Source organism: Nelusetta ayraudi, unplaced genomic scaffold (genome assembly GCF_046127955.1).
Source record: "Nelusetta ayraudi isolate G7.1 ecotype Tasmania unplaced genomic scaffold, CSIRO-AGI_Nayr_v1 ptg000092l, whole genome shotgun sequence".
NCBI lineage: Eukaryota > Metazoa > Chordata > Actinopteri > Tetraodontiformes > Monacanthidae > Nelusetta > Nelusetta ayraudi.
Genome location: NW_027466142.1, coordinates 1,862,159 through 1,880,413, shown reverse-complemented (window position 1 = coordinate 1,880,413; position 18,255 = coordinate 1,862,159). Strand labels below are relative to the sequence as shown.

The 18,255-nt window shown below is 44.0% G+C and overlaps 1 protein-coding gene across 2 annotated transcripts; it reads right to left on the bottom strand.

The window, feature by feature from the left end:
- Positions 1–552: 552 nt before the first annotated feature.
- On the bottom strand, positions 553–18,118 carry slc39a14 (solute carrier family 39 member 14). Of its 2 annotated transcripts, XM_076046947.1 has the most exons (10): positions 17,974–18,118; positions 12,876–13,056; positions 11,403–11,778; positions 10,042–10,216; positions 6,757–6,926; positions 5,979–6,101; positions 4,543–4,716; positions 3,934–4,171; positions 3,664–3,848; positions 553–3,188 (listed from the first exon to the last, which is right to left on the bottom strand). In XM_076046947.1, exons 3-10 carry the CDS (start codon positions 11,766–11,768, stop codon positions 3,036–3,038), a joined length of 1,584 nt encoding a protein of 527 aa, XP_075903062.1. In that variant the 5' UTR covers positions 11,769–11,778; positions 12,876–13,056; positions 17,974–18,118; the 3' UTR covers positions 553–3,035. The 2 variants fall into 2 exon arrangements, with proteins under 2 accessions (XP_075903062.1, XP_075903063.1); XM_076046948.1 differs by lacking the exons at positions 6,757–6,926; positions 12,876–13,056; positions 17,974–18,118 and adding an exon at positions 8,071–8,240 and having other exon boundaries at positions 11,403–11,798.
- Positions 18,119–18,255: the final 137 nt, after the last annotated feature.

The following is an 18,255-nucleotide window of genomic DNA, read 5'->3' as shown; positions in this document are numbered from 1 at the left end:
CTTATTGGTTCTTTATAAACATAACTGATGAGTTTCAACAACAAATTTACAAGTGTGTTGAAGCCACCTGTATGGCAATATACAGCATACACTATTTGAAATCCATCACTTATTTTGTGTGAATGAATAGAGGGTAGTCTGGGATGTTACTTGAGCTACTAGACAGGGAGATTTGCTATTTTTAAATATCACAAATACAAATAACCGTGTCAAAGAATTCTCATTTGGATTTGAAACAATAAAAGCGTAATAAAATCAATAAACTAATACATTCATGCTGTAGACATAAACAACAATTACTAAAAAATAAATAAATAAAGCTCTTGCCACATGGTTTTCTTGGAAAAATGAAGTTTATAAAACAAATTCCATGATACAGTGAGAAAAGTAAATAGAGATTGAAAAAAAAAAAAAAAACATAAGCACATCCATAAAATATTTTAACCTCCAGCAAATGATATGACTTCTAGCAGTAAAGTCTCAAGTAATTGGTTTGGGTCTGATCTTAACACTGGGACAATTACATTTTCAGAAGCTTCCAGAACTCCTCCCCCCCAATATCTCCTCAGGTAAATAGTTCTGATGAGCAATGCATTAATGTTTTAGGTATTCCAGTCACATACCTGTAAAAATTACACATAACAATAATGAACAACAAAAATGTGTTAGGTATGGTGTAAATCTAAAGAGTATTTTGTGTAGAACAAAATAAATATTTTATGGCTCAAACAATAAATAATCTTCATATCAAGCAGCAGGAGCAGAGTACTGTCGTGGTACATGCTTTCAATGGCTTGCCTTCACCTTCATGGTGGGTGGGGGGGAGGAAACTTTGGAAAACATAGGAAAAAAAAACCTTATACAACATCATAGTCAACATAGCTTCTTGTTTAGGATCTGTGATAAATAATGAATTACTGCTATATTCTAGATTTATACTGAATTTGAAAAAAAAAAATCAACAATTTAAATAATAAAAAATACAGCAGAAAGATGTGAGCAGATGTGTGTGCTGATGAACTCTGGATACTGCCACTACAAATTCATAAATATGCACCAACAATAACCATCACATCTGTACAGAGAAGAAGTGAACCAGAGAATGAAATTACTGTGTAGGATAAAAGTATGTGGGCATCAAACACTACAATGTCTAAAAACAACGGATTAAATAAAACATCATGGGCATAAATCAGTTGCTGTTAAACCTCTCTGGTGTGTGAGAACACACACGGCTGCTTCTTTGAGGACCTGGTGATGTTGCACCATCACATGGATCAATGTTGCTACAAACCTTGAGCCTTCCCATGAGATGTTAAAGGCCCATGAATAACATTTACTAGAATCTACTGGCAAAAATGGAATGTAAAATCTCACACAGTTAGATAAGTCACTAGTAATAAAAAAAAAAAAAAAAAAAGAAGAATTAGTTTGGATTTTGTTTTCCTTTGATATCACAGGTAAAAGCAGCTGAGAAAAGAGACATTAACACTGGTGAGGCCTATTCCCAGATGGACTTGAAAGGGAGAAGGTTTGCCGAGTGGTGCTGAAGTTCCCTGTTTCCTGCAAAGGGGGTCATCCAGCCTCCCAGTATGATTGAAATTTATATTTCGGACAGCTGAAGTTAAAATGACAGATGGGCCAGGAGCAGAATGCCATCGAAAATGGATAAATGTGTTCATGGCGTTGCAATATAATCTCTTACCACTAGATGCTACTACATCTAATATGCTGGGCCTTCAGAAAATTGCATGAGGCAAAAACATTTTCAATATAGGAATAATATTAATATTCGCCTTTCGCATTTTTAAACACTTACTTTGAATGTCGTGTTACTTTTCTAACATCTCTAGTAAATGTAATATGAATGGGGAAGGCAAACCAGCAAGCCGGGAGGCAAAGTGTGCGTGCTTGTATGGTTAATGTTACAGTATTTTGCCATTCAAAACTAGTTCAATACAACAAAAGAACAGACAATTCAAGGTAAAAACCGTCTAAGAGATGTAAGAAGAGCACAGAGGTGGGTTTCAAAATTCCAGCTATATATATAAAACATGATTACTGAATGGATGAAAAATGACAGAACAGCGGGCACAGACGGTAAACTATGTGCAGAAATGCAGGGATCGTCATCATCATCTGATCACAGTCACAAATGCTGAGCTGCTGATTTCACATGTGGGTCACAGGCTTCATGAGGGGTTTCAAACTGGAGGACAGTCAACCAGTGAGTGACACTCACAGACGCCAGCATGTAGCCCTTCCAACTCCCTAATGGTTGGTCCATATTTGGTCTTTAAAGGTCAGATCGTCTTTTTGCCTTTGCTGGGTATAGAAAAAAAAAGATAATGCAGAGGAAGGAATAGCAGAGTCCTGGCGCAAGTCTGTCGCATGTTCACACTCAATTCCAGTTGGATCATTTTTTGGGGGGGGGGTGGAAAGGAAAGTCAGAAAAGAGACAGAAAGGCGTCTCACAGAGCGCTTTCCTCGCCCTCCTAGGGACACAGATTGTTCTTGACTGAAACACTTTTTCTTTTCAAACACGTTTTCAGGATTTGTTTTTGTGAGATCTCAACGGTTGGGGCTTGATGATGTCACTGTGGGAAGAATGGGAGAGCAGAGGAGCAGGAACCAAAAATGGCAGCTCAGTAGTCTAAGAAAGAGAAAAAAGGAAAAACAACTAAAGTGACTGAATTTATCATCAGTTTGTGAGATGCTCACACATCCATGTGACTGCAGGAGGCCGAGCGCTCCAATGATGGGAAGAAAAAAAACGATACAACTCAACAAAGAAGGTCGCCATCTGCTTTACATGGAATCTACTGCATGTAGGAACTGTGCACGGAGGGCTACTTGAAGATTTCTGACAGAAAGGCGTGCGTACCTGCCGCACGACAGCCTTAACTGCCCAAAGTCAAAGGGACCTAACGGTGGGAGGAGGATACCAGAGGAAAGTTCTGCTGTTCGGGTCACATGACGGCTGCTAGAATCAGCTTAGTTTTGCACACTCGTCGATGGTTCCCAGGAGCGTTGCGCTAGCCCATGTGTATCTGCTCCGAGTACATGGTGAGGATGAGCATGATGGCGAAGCCCGTCAGCAGGCCGGCGTTCTGGATGGCGAAGGTGATGAGGAAGCTGCTGCCGCCCGCTTCCTCTTCCTCCCGACTCACCTCGTTCATCTCTGGGAACTGGGAGACACCAGATAATGGTTTATATTGCACTAATAGTATATAAAACCTTGCTTATCCCTGCCTCTGCACAATTGACTGCCTTTTTGCACATCTTGCTCTTGCTTGTTTGTCCTATCTAAATTCACTTTGACTCTTTCTTGTGATTGCTGTATAGATAGATGTTGTATTGTTTTTAGTGCTGCATCGGTGTAGTTTCCCAATTTGGGATCAATAAAGTACACCTACTTATCTATCTATCTATATTAACTTTCTTAATTCATTTTGTGTTTAAACCAAGTGATGCTTCACTGAAAAGTGCAGAAAAACAGGCTTTAACTTGTCAATAAATACTGACAGTGGAAAAGTACAACAATGAGACTTTCCAATAGAACCTAGTCACAGGTTACTTCATGGGCATCTTCTGCTGAACATCTTCACGCTGAAAAACTGTAATATCCTATTTACAGAGCCCACTTCTGTACCGAATACTGACCATGTCTGCCAGAGCGATGTAAAGGAACATTCCACCCGCCAGGGCGAAGATCCAGTTCGGGGAGAAACTGTTGCCGGCCAAGATGCCAAAACCCATGCCGAGGTAGCAGCAGCAGGCCGACAGGAAGTTAAAGAAGAGAGCCTGCTGTATGCTCATGCCAGCGTTCAGCAGGATCACAAAGTCTCCTGGTTGGGGGGAAAAGACAGGATTGAAAATTAATCGCACAGAAAGCAAACAGACCAGTTGACGTCACCTAGCGCCCTCTCTCACCCAACTCATGAGGGAACTCCTCACACAGGATGGCCACCGAGGTGCTGATGCCCTGGAACACGGAGGCGGTGAAGGAGGCGCCGATGGCCAGGCCGTCGATGAAGTTGTGCAGACCGTCGCTCAGCGTGATCATCCAGGCCAGCGTGCCGATGTCGGAGTAGGACGTCCCCTTCAGCCAGTAGCAGCCGCCGCTGCCGCCGGTGCTGGCTCGGCCCGTGCCTTTCTGGCTCTGGGAGTCCTGGTGTGTACAGAGTGACAGAGGCAACCGCAAAGGTGAGGAACACATACATGGCAATACAGAATTGTTTTTATACATAAACAGAGAACATCTGAATGTTTTTCTGGCCCCTCAACCATCAGGTTAGACCAGTTATTCTGCACACTTTCTCACACGTGCATGAGAGCAGATAGTAGCATAACTATCCACTCCATCCACATAACTGTCTCACTATCTACTCGCATCAGCAAATAGTATCTACGCAAGTGGCGCCCTAAAAAACTTCACTTCATACTTTTCATGCACGGCGTGAACAGATGCTAGACATGAACGCAACTTCAAGCTGCTCTGTCATAGCTACACTGAGCACGCTGACACTGAAACCCGCCAACCTCTGGTGTCTGTGCAGGACTCAGCATCAGCTCCCCCTCCCCGGCATCCAACTTGACCAGAGCCCGACTGCCGGCTTCTCCGTTCTGCTGCAGCTTCTCCTTCTCCCCCTCCTCCACCTCCGGGTGGCTGGCCGAGTAGTGGTCGGCTCCTGGGTAATGGCTGTGGCTGTGTCTCTGTGACAGACGGCAGACATTGCGATTAAAAAAAATGAATCATGGTGAATAGCCTTGAACGAACTCTGAAAACTGTCCAATTAATGGAAGGGGGAAAAAAGAAGCGGCAGTTGCAACTTTATTCCCATCTTAGACGGTTTCTAATTATCCAGACACTTATTTACATAACACTTGACTCATGAGAACTGGGGAAATTCTATTATAATTATGGCAGGTTATAAGTGCTGCATTAATCATGATGTAAGAAACCGTAAGAAACATAAGTAAAACTTATCTAAATGTCTATGTGTGAAAGACCAACCTGATGGTGTGTAAGTCTGCTTTTGCAGGCACCTCATCACTCACTGTAACGCCACCCACAGCCAATTGTTTGAAAGCTTCAACGTGAATGAATATTGGATGAGAATGTAAACTGAATCTCTGGAGGAATTCTCAGACACTTAACGTGCTCCTTCATTTCACTCTGCTCTTCAGAGGAAAAATCCATAAAGTGCAATCATTTACAAAGTATAATGGCGGAATTCATTTTTACAAAAACACATTATTAAATGGTCTTGAGAATTACTGTTGGTGTTGCATAAATTGAGTTCAGCTCTCCTCATCATGTAATTTCTGGCCATAAGAAAGTCTGGCCTGTGCCTTTGAAGTTTCAACATGAGTTGTTTTCTAGCGCCGTTGATCCAGCATTTTGTCAGGGAGGGAAATCAAACATCTGTGTTCCTTTAACTGGAAGGCTTATTGTATATTGTAACTTTGTTTGAAGAGAGGGCTGTGTCTACGGTCTTCATGCAAACAACTCAGGGCGTTGCTTTGAACTTCAGTCATGACCTGCACTGCCTCCTTAAGAGGAGGAACTCAAACTTGAACTCATTATTCATTCGTTATCATTAGTGTGTGGAAAAAGCAAATAAAAGGAGGCATAGCCATTTGTGTCAAATGATGAACACGTAAAAAAAAAAAAGATATTACAATTTTAAAATGTACTCTGTTTTTCATCAATCTCCAATGAAGTCTCATAAGTCAGTTGTTTACGAGGACCCTCAACCAAAATATAGTTTTTGCATAATCAAACTGGAAGGCTGCTTGCTTCTTCCTTTAAATCAAAAGCAATTTTTGGAATAATTTTTTGGAATAATTCACCTCTGGCATCCTTAACAAAAACATCACACGTTAACAACATCCGTGACACTTGTTGCAGTCAGTGTGCGACAGTCTCAAACTGTGTCCGACAGAACTCTTCTTCACGCTGGTTGCGTACTCACCCCGTTTCTCCGCTTGAGAACCATCTTGAGGACCTTCTCCGTGAAGAAGAAAAGGTAAAAGCCTCCGAAGACGACCGCAGACTTGCTCACGTAGAAATGCTCCAAGGCGTTAAAACCAAAGGCCTGCAGCACAGGACAGAGGGCAGCGTCAGGCAACTTACCCACCACCTGCTCGACTCCAACAGCTTATCTTACTCAGTGATGCTACAACTAGATGTTGACATGAGGGAGGGACTAAATATTTGGATTTATGCAAAATGTTCCTTGCTGAAGAAATTTGCTCTGATATCATTCCATGCCTTTAAATGTCTTTAAACTCTCGTAAAGCAATTCATGGATTTATATATTTTTTTAATTGAGCAACTGCATTTGCATAACATAAAACAGGCGCAAATAAATTGCAGCAATAATGGAATATTAATTTTTCAGAAGCCAAAGAACTATCTTAACTGGAATATTGTTAGTTGAAATCTGGAATATTTTCTGTGCATGTAACTGATGGGCAACTGAACTCTCCATACAATTAGTTTTTCCCTACATTGGAATTTGTTGGAACTTGGCAACATAACTTTAAAATCTCTATTAAATCTCTATAAAAAATCAGCTATTAAAATCTTGACAAAGATTAATCCTCTACCCAATAATAACTTGGTGAGGAATCTAGTCACAATGAGCAAACTAGGGGAAACGTGTTGTAAGGTTCCAATGCTCCTTCCTGTCATCATAAAAGGACACGTAGTGTCTGCAGCAGAGTGAGTCGCAGCAGCATGAACTCTACCTCTGGGATGAGCTGAAACAGGGCGTTGGAGTAGAGTGTGCCAATGGCCAGGGCTATGAAGTAGAGCAGCAGCCGTTTGTAAAAGGTTTTCCTCATGAAGGGCACCACGCTGGCGCCCACCAGCGAGCACAGAGAGATCAGTGTCACACACAGGATCCCATAACCCCAGACTGGTTAGCCGAGAGGAGGCGGGGGGAAGAGAGGGGAAGGTGAGGAGGAGGCGGGGGAGAGAAGAAAGAAGACCTTAAGAACATAGTCCATCAGATTAATCACCGGGTTAAAAAAAATGAATAACACCAACCAGTTAATTCCCTGGAAGGAGAGAAAGGAGGAGTTAAGACAATCTGGCAGTCAGGAGATTTTGGAAAAGGTCTTTCAAGTCTTTCCAAACATCAAAAGATTAATTTTACACTGGGAAGAAGATGAAAAGAAAATGACACCAAAGTTGCATGCATAATATGTTGTTTTCCCACCGACTGGTACATGTTCCATTTTTTTAATCAAGGTCAAGGTTTCTTTACTGGAGCACAAATTAAAAAAAAAAGGTGAAACCCAGTCAGCGCAGAGATGCAACCTAAATCTTCCTGGAGACTCTTAAAGCGGGGCGCATGAACTGAAAATAGCTCAAAAGTAGCTGAAGGAGCACCGATAGCTACATTTTAATTTGCAGGACACCAAAGGAGAGCTGCACTACATTTTGCCAGAGCTGCCTCAAACTGGCTACAAAGCAAGGCCAATGCTGCAAAACTGTTCGGCTTCCGAGTTGCTCATGGTGCACAAGTAGCAGACAACAACAAAATACTAAAAAAAAAAAAAACATTTGCTGGCCTCGATCTCAGTACAGAGGGAAGTGCACTGATAATAACAACGAGGGAAAAAACACAGCGGAAGCAAAAGTGTCTGTGCCAGTTTCAATTCTGTACGTGTTGCGTGAGTTGAAAAAGGCCGCAACCTCGTTTCTGAGGGAAATAAATAGAAAAGAAAAAAGTAACACTTCTTGGTAGCGGAGGAAGGTGTACAGAGGAAATAAACAAAACCAACAGTGCAAAAACAATTTAGAAAGGGCAAAGGAAAAACCCAAAAGCTTTTTTCAACAGTGCTTATTAGAGCCCAAAAAAAGCCTGTGAGAAGAGGCGGCGGCGGCCAAGAGGGCGGAGACAGTAGCACACAGAGGGTGCAAGAAAGTGATGTTGCAACAAAGCAAGAAAAGATGGAGGCTGCTGGAGGAGAACAGTTTCAATAAAAAGGAAAGAAGGGGTGTGTGTTTGTGTGTGTGTGCATGTGCATGGATGTGGATGTGGATGGATGTCAAACCTCTGGCAGAAGCTGCAGGATGGCAGTGGAGAGCAGCGTGCCAATTGCAAGAGCGATGAAAAAGGCGAGTGCATACTTCATATAGCGTGTCTTCATGAGAGGAACGATGAAGACTCCGGTGAGGGAGAAGGCATTGACCACGGTCACACTCAGGAAAGAAAAGCCCCACACTGGCGGTGGGTGGGAGGGGTTGCAATGCAAAGATTGGATAGAAGTGAAGGGGACGGCGTTATTCTGGGACAATGCAGCGCAACTTCAGAAAAGGTCCCATGTTACATCACGTTAGATTCACATGACTGCGTCTGTCGTACGTTCTGTATCTTTAACAGCAAAGTGGTGACGGAGAGTTAGTTAAGGCAGCGCCCTCTGTGACATCACAAGGGTCATTTATAACCAGATGACGGAGAAGTACAGAATGGACTTTGCTGGTTTGTCTGAGAGCTCATTGACAGGCTTTGATTGCAGATGATTAACATGCTGTGATATGGGACCTTTATTGATACATATCAATTATTTCCCCAAAACACAACATTTCCTGGAGCCACTACACGTGCGACTGACACGTTATTTTGGGCGTTGACACATGAAAACGTGGTTATTCTCCCTCTGAAATGTTATGTTGTCGAAAACACGGAGTAATTTGATGCTACGCCGTCAGAAGCAAACCTTCCATCTTCACCACTGTCAACTGACAAAGCAGATGATTTTGATCAGTCAACGAGTGCAAAATTGCTCATGCATTACCAATTCTTAGCCAATGAAAAGTTAAGAGGCTGCTTAGGAAGCATCCCATCTCCGTAATGACTCTTTGATGTCAATTAATGAATCATAATTTATTTAAGTTTAAATAAATAAATTTTAAAAAAAGCTACCGTGGAAATAAAAGGTTTGTGCCCAACAGCAACGATACACAAACTTGCAACAACAATCAACAAAATATTGGAAACACTGACAATCTCTGACATCCGTGACACCTGTATGTAGGACAGATACAAATTCAAAACGACTCAAATTGACAAAGTGAGTGAAAATATGAAATTATGTATATAAAAACATGCATTTTAAACAATAAAGTTTTGTCAGATGAGATGCAAACTATAAAAATGACAGGGAGGAAAAATATTTACCGGCTTATTAAATTAAATGGGTGGATGGGTAAAAGTTTAGAGTGTTTCCTTCATATGAAGGATTATGCAACCCGGAGTTACATTTACAAAGCTTTCAATGGAGCAATAAACATTCCAGACATTTTCTGCTGCAGCCCTCAAGGCACAAGATCACATAGGTTGACCAAAATCTCAGAGTCTGTAATTTGTCTGCTTTTTATACCAACTTCTCCAAGGCCTCTTTAAATCAAAGTCAGAAGTGAGACATTTTTCTTTTCTTTCTTGCCCCCCCCTTTTTTTTAAAAAAAAACAAAATCAGACTGCACTGTGCCTCAGATTCCTGAGAACGTCAGAATTACAGCAGACACCAAAATAGCCTGCGGAGCTGTCAAAGACGTCCTGCAGTGTGTTCACAGTCTGCAGCCAGTGAGGGGTCACAGTTGCTCATCAGCACAGTGAAGAAGCGGCACTCGGAGCTTTGCCGCTTCCCCTCCAGATCCCCGCTATGACGCCGCGGCTCAGGTTGGACCGCGCAGTCTAAAGAGTGCCTGGGTTTCCAAGTCAAACAGAAATGCAATATGTGTCTCTGGCTCGCCCTGCATGCTGCCTTTGGCTTTCGTCTCCTTTGAGAACATCACATAATATCTCCAGTATCCAGTCAGCCCTCAGTGTGAAATAACTGTTATGTGAACCTCTTTTCTGCTACGCTTTGCGACACTCAAAGCCGACTCCATCTGCAAAATCGAAAGCACCCCTACTTTTAGGCAAAACAAAACCTGTCAAGTACACGAAACACAGTCAATCATCACATCCGTTAACACAAACTGTTCAACACTTTGACCAACTTCTGGAGCCCCATGCTGACCTTCAGTGTCTGACGGCCTGGGGGAGGCGTCGCCACCCTGCTCCTCCTTATGTGTCCTGCAGGTGCCGGCGTCCAGCTGCTGCAGCATGACGGGACACAGCTGGTGGAGGCCCGCACCGTCCAGCCGGGACTGCTCCCCGATGCTGTAGACACCCAGCACGTCTGCAGGCAAGCACTGGGAACCACGACAACAAAGTCAGTCAGTATTGGGTGAAGGGACTGTTTTTTGCCATCTTACTGTGGAACCGTAATTTCATTCGTTCATTCAGCCGTCGTCGTGGCGGGTTTGGGATTTGTCAACATAAATGATGGTCAGACGGCGTGGAGACAACTGTTGGTTAAAAGAAACTCAGACTCGTTTCAGTGTAACAATGCGAGTGGAAAACTTTAAAAAGGTGAAGTCCATTCTAGTGCCTGGGGGTGGGGGTGAGGGGGGTGGAGGATGGGCTATGTAGAAAAGATGTTGCTTTAATGTCAAATGAAAATGAAGCAAGTGTCTCTGAAGCTCCACAGTATTCAGCTCTTTATTGAAATGATTCTTAAAACATTAAAAAAAAAAAAAAAAAACGGATGAAAAGCAGCTATTTCATTACTTACTCACTGTTAATATAATTTCTTCAAGTTCGGCGGGCCGGATTAAAAAGATAATATGCTGTGTTAAACTGTATATGGCCCCCGGGCCGTAGTTGGCCCACACCTGTTCTTCTAAGTCAATATTTTATTTTATGCTGCACACAGATGTTTAATTTAACTGTGCAACAGTTAACAGCAAAATCCTTCACAGAAGTAGCGATATTTATATATTTTCAATCGGAAACACGTTGCCCATCCCTTGGTAAAGTTGTTCACGCCACCATCAGGTACCATTCTTCAGCCCAAGTCTGTTCTAAAGCCCATCAGCAAGTGTGTCAGTCACAGATGGACCTGAGCCTGAGAAATATGCAAAACATTTCAGCAATCTTGCAGCGGTTGGATATGGTGCCTCTTGGAAAAGCCCCGGAGTCACCAGGGCTTCAGTGGAGGCCTTGATGTCACTGTCTGAAGTTCAACCACTAACCATCAGCACAGTGACGACAGGTCAAGCTGCTATTTGCCTGACTTGATCAACAGTGCGTAATCTAAAGACAATATTTGAACAGTTTTCACTGTGTGAACTTTGTGTGTGCGGCGCCCCCTCTGGCAGCCAATGCAGCCAGGAATTTTAAAACTTTTAACACCACTGAAGAACCCAGGGAGACCCAACTGCTGTGGTTCAATGGCCTAAAGGCTACACGTGATGGAAATGATGTTTTAAAACAATAGTGTGTGTCAATGAAACTACTTACAACATTCATGGGCAAACAGGGTTTTGGCTGCTTTACCTTGGAGCCGTTCAGGCTGGGTGCTGTGGTCGCAGGTGCCTCCTGGATGTGGAGGTCGCCGCCGCCGCCACCACCAGCCGCGTCGCTGCCGCCAGCCGCCTCTTCTTCGCCCTGCGGCTGGCTGAGCAGCGCTAGCAGAGCGCGCAGCTGCGTGACGCTGATGGTGCCGTTGTCTCCGTGGCGATCGAGCAGGTCCTGGAGCACCTGGGCCGGCAGCTGCCTCACGCTCGCCGTCTGAGCCGACACTCGGCTCGGCGGGCAGAGGAGGGCGAGCAGGGCGAGGACAAACACCAGCCGGGACCTGAAGACGGCGGCAGTGGTGGCGGGCGTCTTAGCGGCGAAGTCATGATGGCACCTGACGAGCATGACTCCTCAACTGGCCGCCGGGGGGCGGATCTGTGGATGCAGAGAGGTAGTGGGGTGGGGAGGGGGGGTGGAGAAGGGATGGAGGGTGCAGATGTCAACCCACAATTTCACCGAATTTTGTCGATCACTCTCAATGTAGACATGATGGCGCAGTGGTTGGCACTGCTGCCTAACAAGTTAGGTTGTGGGTTTGATTCCCAGGGTCTCCTGGGGCCTTCCTGGGTGGAGTTTGCATGTTCTCAATGTGTCTGCTGGCTTCTCTCCAGGTTCTCCAGCTTCCTCCCACACTCCAAAAACATGCATGTGAGGTGAACATACCGGATACCTGCACCTCCACATCGGAATGTGCAACCAGGCTTTGATATGATCTCATCTGAAAATTAGCTCCAATCGGGATAACTCAACCTTCTTCTTTTAAAAAAAAAAAAAAAAAAATTCCTTACTGTTCAGCCCCAATCCAAATGACAAATGAAGACCGAGTCTCACGAGTCACTAAACAAAGGCCGGCTGTGGGTGGGGGAAACTGGAAACTGGTGGGATTTACACAGCTGCCAATTACTTGCAATTAGAGGCCATAATAGTAATGGGTGGACAACACAAAAACACATCAGTGACAGTGACGCTCAGTGCTTCACAGAGCCACTTGTACACAGACCAGCACTTTTTTTTATTGCTTGTTTTCAGTGAATTACTTTTTATTTGTTGCATTTACATAAAATGCAAAGCAAATTCTGTACCTTGGCATAAATCTGTTACAATACAGAGTAAATGCAAGAGAGCCTGGTCATATTAGGAGAAATTCATGTTTGGAATTTGAAGAATTTAACACAATTCAGTTGTTTCCAATAGATGAAAAAAGTTTTGTTCTTACCTTTTTGTATCAAAACAACTGAACAGAAGAATAAAAGAAGGAATTAAAGTTTAACTATATCCACTCGGTCATCTCTTCCACAAACCTTCAGCTCCTCACTCTGCTAACATTCCTACAGGTCTGCTCCTACGCACAGACCATCAATTCATTTAGGCACAGCCAGCAGGCTCTCATGCAAAGTTGCCCTGGATAAACAGACCCATTCATTACTCAAACAGAAAAGAAGGGTTGCTCACCTTTTCCTGCAGAACCACTGATGACAGCTGGCGCTCAAAAAGTGCTTGAGTCGGTCTGACTGTCCGGAGGCTGAGAGCGCGCTCAGTAATCCGCACAGGTTACTGGGGAGGTTCCGCTGGAGGGTGAAACAGTCACTGGTGAAGGAGAAATGCCGACAGGGATCCTTGGGAAGGCACCGAACTGTGGACGAGAGGCAGAAAAAACAATGGGCACGACTTGGCTGCGAGAAAGAAGAGGAGGCCAAGAAAGGATCACGGACAAACAGAAGAAAGTAAGCAGAGAACAAGAAGCTTTTATTTATTCTGAATTTGCTTTAAGCAGCAAAATAAAATCAAAAAGACTTCATAATACATAGGGCTAATGTCTTTTTTTCTTTGGTTGACTGCTAATTATACCAATATTTTGCTTGAGTTGAAGTCAAACTAGACAGAAAGTTAACCTGTGAGGCAATCCAATGAAAACTGAAGCTTGGAAGTTTAAGTTTTTTGGGTTTTTTTACTGATTCCCTTGCATTTCCATCTTGAACAGTGTGGTTCAATCCACTCTCAACCTTTGTAAAACCGCAGTAAAACACTACAATCATTATCAACTCTTTACAGTTTTTCCATATAATTCAAACGTCACTTAAATCGACTGTGAGCATCATTCAAACACAGCTAGGCTATATCATGTCAACTAAAAGCAGATCTCTGGGGTTAGCTAACCATTGTACAAACTCCAATTAGCAAGTGAAAAGATTTTTGTGGGAAAGATGGACGAGCAGCAGACAAACTGTTTCTGACAAAGTCAGCAAATGTATAAGCCTCGGTAGGTGTGCTGAACCATGTGGCAATTAGTGCAACTAGGAGTGCAGCGAATGGTAACGCAGCACGATATCACAACACCACACAACACGACACAGTTGAGAACAATCAAAAGTCAAAAGGCACATCAGTTTCATGACGTGGATGAAGCTGAACTAGCATCGTTTCTCCAGAGGTGGCGACAGCAGCAGCAGCAGCAGCAGCAGCTGCTGAGCAGTCAGCCATCGTGCTTGTGTGACCTGGAAGAGCAGGTAACAACGCCACAGTCGCCTTTGTCACTGTTACAGCCATGACGACTGCATCTATAAATAGCAAGTGAGATGCAAGACAACTGCAAGACAACCAACTTCTTGCATCAACAAAAATCCATCCAATAAGCAACTGGCGCATCATCTCAGTGAACGCAGGCCATAAGCAATCACAAGCCCAATACAAAACTCAATAACTAAATAACAGCCACCGACTCATTGTGCGAGTTACAATTCAGATTGGTCGATTAATTGTTTGCCATGTTGTGTGTTCAGATGATTGTTGGGGAGTGCCTGGACAAACCCCCCCCCCACTCCCCCCAGACAAACAGGTTCTGTCTTGATGTTTTGTCTCGCCTGGGTTTCCACAAAGCAAAATTGGCGCCTGTGCGTCAGAGGCAGAACTCATTACTGCAGCTGCGCCAGTCGACTTCTTTCCATGACGTTGAAACAAACAAACCAAAAAAAAAAAAAGTAGTTAAAAACCAGGAGCCTTGATAATAATCAACGTCATTTTTAACATTTTAACAGATTTTCTGTCTTGGTCACGTGACACTGGTGAGGAAACAAACCAAAAAAAAAGTCTCACTATAATATTGGCATCAAATCTTTCTGCTTCCTTCAACACAGTTTGCTGCAGTGCGCTGACAGATTTATGATTAGTTCAGCAACTAAACTGGTTTAAGGGTGTTTTCTGGATCCGACATTCAGAAGCAGAGATAAGTCCTTGCAACAGGCAGTCAGTCTCTTCACTGTCACAATCAGCACAGGTTACAACTTCTTGTGGCTTCGCAATTTTTTTTTTTGTACAACTTTGGTCTTCTTCATTATGGTCCTCACATTTTCACACTTCAGAGCATGATGGTACAAATGCCTCCACATTTTAGTGTAAAATGTAGAGGCGCAGCTCATCGTGATGGAACAAGAGCGAAACACACAGCATGCTGGCGGATGAATCCAGCCAATTCTTTTGCGGAACAAATACGCTCAGTGTTTGCAAGTGATTACTTTTAATTGTGCAATTGAGCATACAGCTTCTATTTAGTTTGGCCACCATTTAGAAATATTTAGTCAACACAGCTAATTAAATTATACACTTTACAGAGCAGTTACTTATGAAAACAAGCATAAAAAAAAGCCCAATTTCATTTTTAACTTTTTAAAAAGTAGTTTTTTTTTTGTAAATTCTCATTTTATAGACCGGTAGACAATCAGCTGAGACGTTCTGCAAACATCGACCCCCGCTACAGAAAACATATGTGCCTCAGCTCCTCTTTGGCGTTGGCTGACTGCTTGCTTGGTGTGAGGACAAAGAACAATCAGTGTTTTGCAGAGGCAGGTTCAAACTGTGGGGTTGCACACTGAAGAAGACAAGTGGGCTTTCTTCATTAACAGGACCCAGTACCGAGGGAATAAAAAGCTGTTGTTTTTTTTAAATGTCAGCATGTCAGGTCAGAGAAATGTCATCACACTCTTACCGAATCACCGGGTCGTGTGTGTGTGTGTGTGTGTGTGTGTCTTGTTAGAGTTCAAGGCCCATATGTGCCTGCTGCGCAGATAAAGAGAGGGACAGGCAGTCTCTGTCTTTATCTGAGAGAGACTGCCTGACTCTGAGTCAGCCTCTGAGTCAGTGTCACCAAAACTGGATCCAAGTTCACTGCCGCTGGAGTGAAGCGAGGTAAAACGCTGAGCGCCAGAGTCATGATTTGGTCTAATTTGCATCAAGAGATTCATTTGTAAGGCACACACAATGACACCGCAAAGAGTTCATCCAGCATTTTACCACCACCACATCATCATCATCATCATCATCATCATCATCATCATCATCCAACAAGTCACTGGCTTTCGTCAGTCAGACACCCCTGAGTCCTGAGTGTTATCAGTGCTGCTGTCATACAGTTTTGGCCTTTGCCACTCCAGACAGACAGAGTGCCTGGACAGCAGCAGAGGTTGCTCGGCAGCGGCAGCCTGGTGTAAACAGCTAAGGGAGAAGTTTCCCTTGTCATCATCAACTTTAGCAGCTGACTACGGACAAAGAGAAATGAAAGCGAATGGAATGCTGAACCACGGGAACTGAGGATGCACCTGTTTAGCTTGCTTGGCTAGAGTAATGCAATTGCACCAAGTACAACAAGACCAGAGCCACATGAGAGGGGTGAAAGCGATAAAAGATTAGTGAAAAATCCGACAGAAAACTGCATTTCCAATTACAGGGGGCAACGCTCCAATGTAGTTACAGGACAAATATTGTATTTACATAAATACATACAGTATAACCGGACAGTTCCAGGCTCATTCAGCAATGCAACGGATAATCAAGGCAAGGAAGAGCAACTGTTTTAGCCTCATGGTAACAGAAGAGTTGAAATCTAAAAAAGGACAAACTGATGTCTCGCACCACCGTACCTTTGATGACACAAAGGCAGCAGCTGTTGCTCACTGGCTGCCTCTCAAAGTGGCTGACTGCTCTGCTACAGTTGGCCCCATCCCGCGGCAGTTCCACACTCATCTGTCTCACCTCCAGTCCATTTATACACTGCCAGGTCAAACGGCGGCTGAATGGGCGCTCCCGCTCATCGACCTCCACGCGAAGCCGTAATTACCGCTAACTTGCGTCCCGGGGCTGATATCATCAACCGCGTCTGTCATTATGGTGAGAGAGTCATGACTTCAGGACACACACTGCTTCACTAAACACGTCCTGCACAAAAGGACTATTCATCAGGTAATTGAGGGGTTCGAACGCAACCTGGTGTCCTACACCTGAGTGCAGCGAGAATTAGTGAAGTAGAATGCTGTTCACTTGTGTACCTGAACTCCTATTAGCACCGCACCAACATAAAGGAGCCTCATTTCGAGCAGTTGCAGCAGTGTTCTGTGAAACCACTATTCAATAATGAGGAGTTGGCAACTGAGATTGCGATCTCTGGAAAAATGTTGCTTGTGAATGGCAGGGATGCAAGAAATGTCTGTACAGTATTGCACGTCATCCCCGCTTCAACAGTCACTCTGCAATTGCTGTACATTTATTTTTTGCTGTGGTTTCTGTGCATCATCTCTGGAGTGTCTGTGTTGGGACCTCAGAGGATCGCATGACTGTAGAATCAGACCACCAATGGTGAGAAAACACTTCCACACTCTGCGTCATCAGCACTGCACAGCAGTAAAGTAATGCATCCATACTGCATGCGTGTTCAAGTTCGCAATTTCAAAGCTGAAATTGTATTGTTTTTTTTTTTAATCCCAGCACTGTTATCTTTTGAAATGTAACTACTGTGACACATTAACACATGAGCACAGTAATGGCGTAATATCAAGTAATTAAACAGCATTTTCCACCATGCACAAAATGCACACCGGCAGTCAACTGACTGAATGGGTGACTGTTCCATTGACCAACTTCAAAGTGGCACAGAAAAGCAGCTGCCATTACTTTTCGCCTGCAGCACAGAATAGGGAATGCAGCTACAGCACTGAGCGCCCGTGTACACACGTTGACACGCACACATCATCAAAAATATTTAAATCAAGAGGAGGGGGGGAAAAACCTAGACTATGGCTTCCGTCCTCCGTCCTTACTTGATTATTACGGAGAGCGTCTTAAAAGGTGACAACACGTACAATTTATCTGGAGCTATATATTCCAGCGTCTTACGGCGAGCCTTGAATTGAAGTGGAAAATACGTTTCGGCGACGGTTAACTCGAGGATGTCAAGTAGGGGAAATCCACTGGGTGTAATCAAAGTACTAACCATTGATTAGGAGCCGGTCTGCGCCGCCACAGAATGAGGGGATCAGCCACTTTAGCCTGCTTCTTAAGAGCTCTGACACTAGCTTACCCGTTGCTGCTGCTGCTGCCGGGCACACACAGAGCAGAGCAGGCGCCAACTCCGGACGACGGCAGCGTCTCGTCAGGTTCGGCTCGGCTCGGCCCAAGAGCGACGAGGTCGGGAGGAGCGTCCGCGATAAGCGCCACCATTCACTCATTCACCGAAGCCACCGGTGTGTTTGGTTCTCTCCCCCCAGCTTCATCGCCTACTAACCTTTATGTCGTATTCCATTCAAATACACCGAACAGCGCGTGGACGATGTGGAAGGCTCATCTTCGGCGGTGACGTCAATTGTTGTTTGCTCCCTTTCAAAACGGCTGTCTCCCTCCGGCGTGCGCCAGGCGGTACTGCATGTAATTACTTGAACACGTAGTGGCGCGAGTCAATTTTTTTGTTTGATTTGTTTTTACTTACGTTTGTATGCAATTGTTTATCCCAGTGAAATAGGCCTAGTAAGGAATACCAGCTCTGATCGTTTTTACACGTTTTGGCGCT

Coding starts and splice junctions, on each gene's coding strand:
- slc39a14 (XM_076046947.1), bottom strand. CDS start 11,768: ATGCTCGTCAGGTGCCATCATGACTTCGCCGCTAAGACGCCCGCCACC. Junction 6,927..10,041: donor CAGGCCGTCAGACACTGAAG/GTCAGCATGGGG, acceptor TCGGCTAACCAG/TCTGGGGTTATGGGATCCTG. Junction 4,717..5,978: donor TTCTCAAGCGGAGAAACGGG/GTGAGTACGCAA, acceptor CGTCTGTCACAG/AGACACAGCCACAGCCATTA.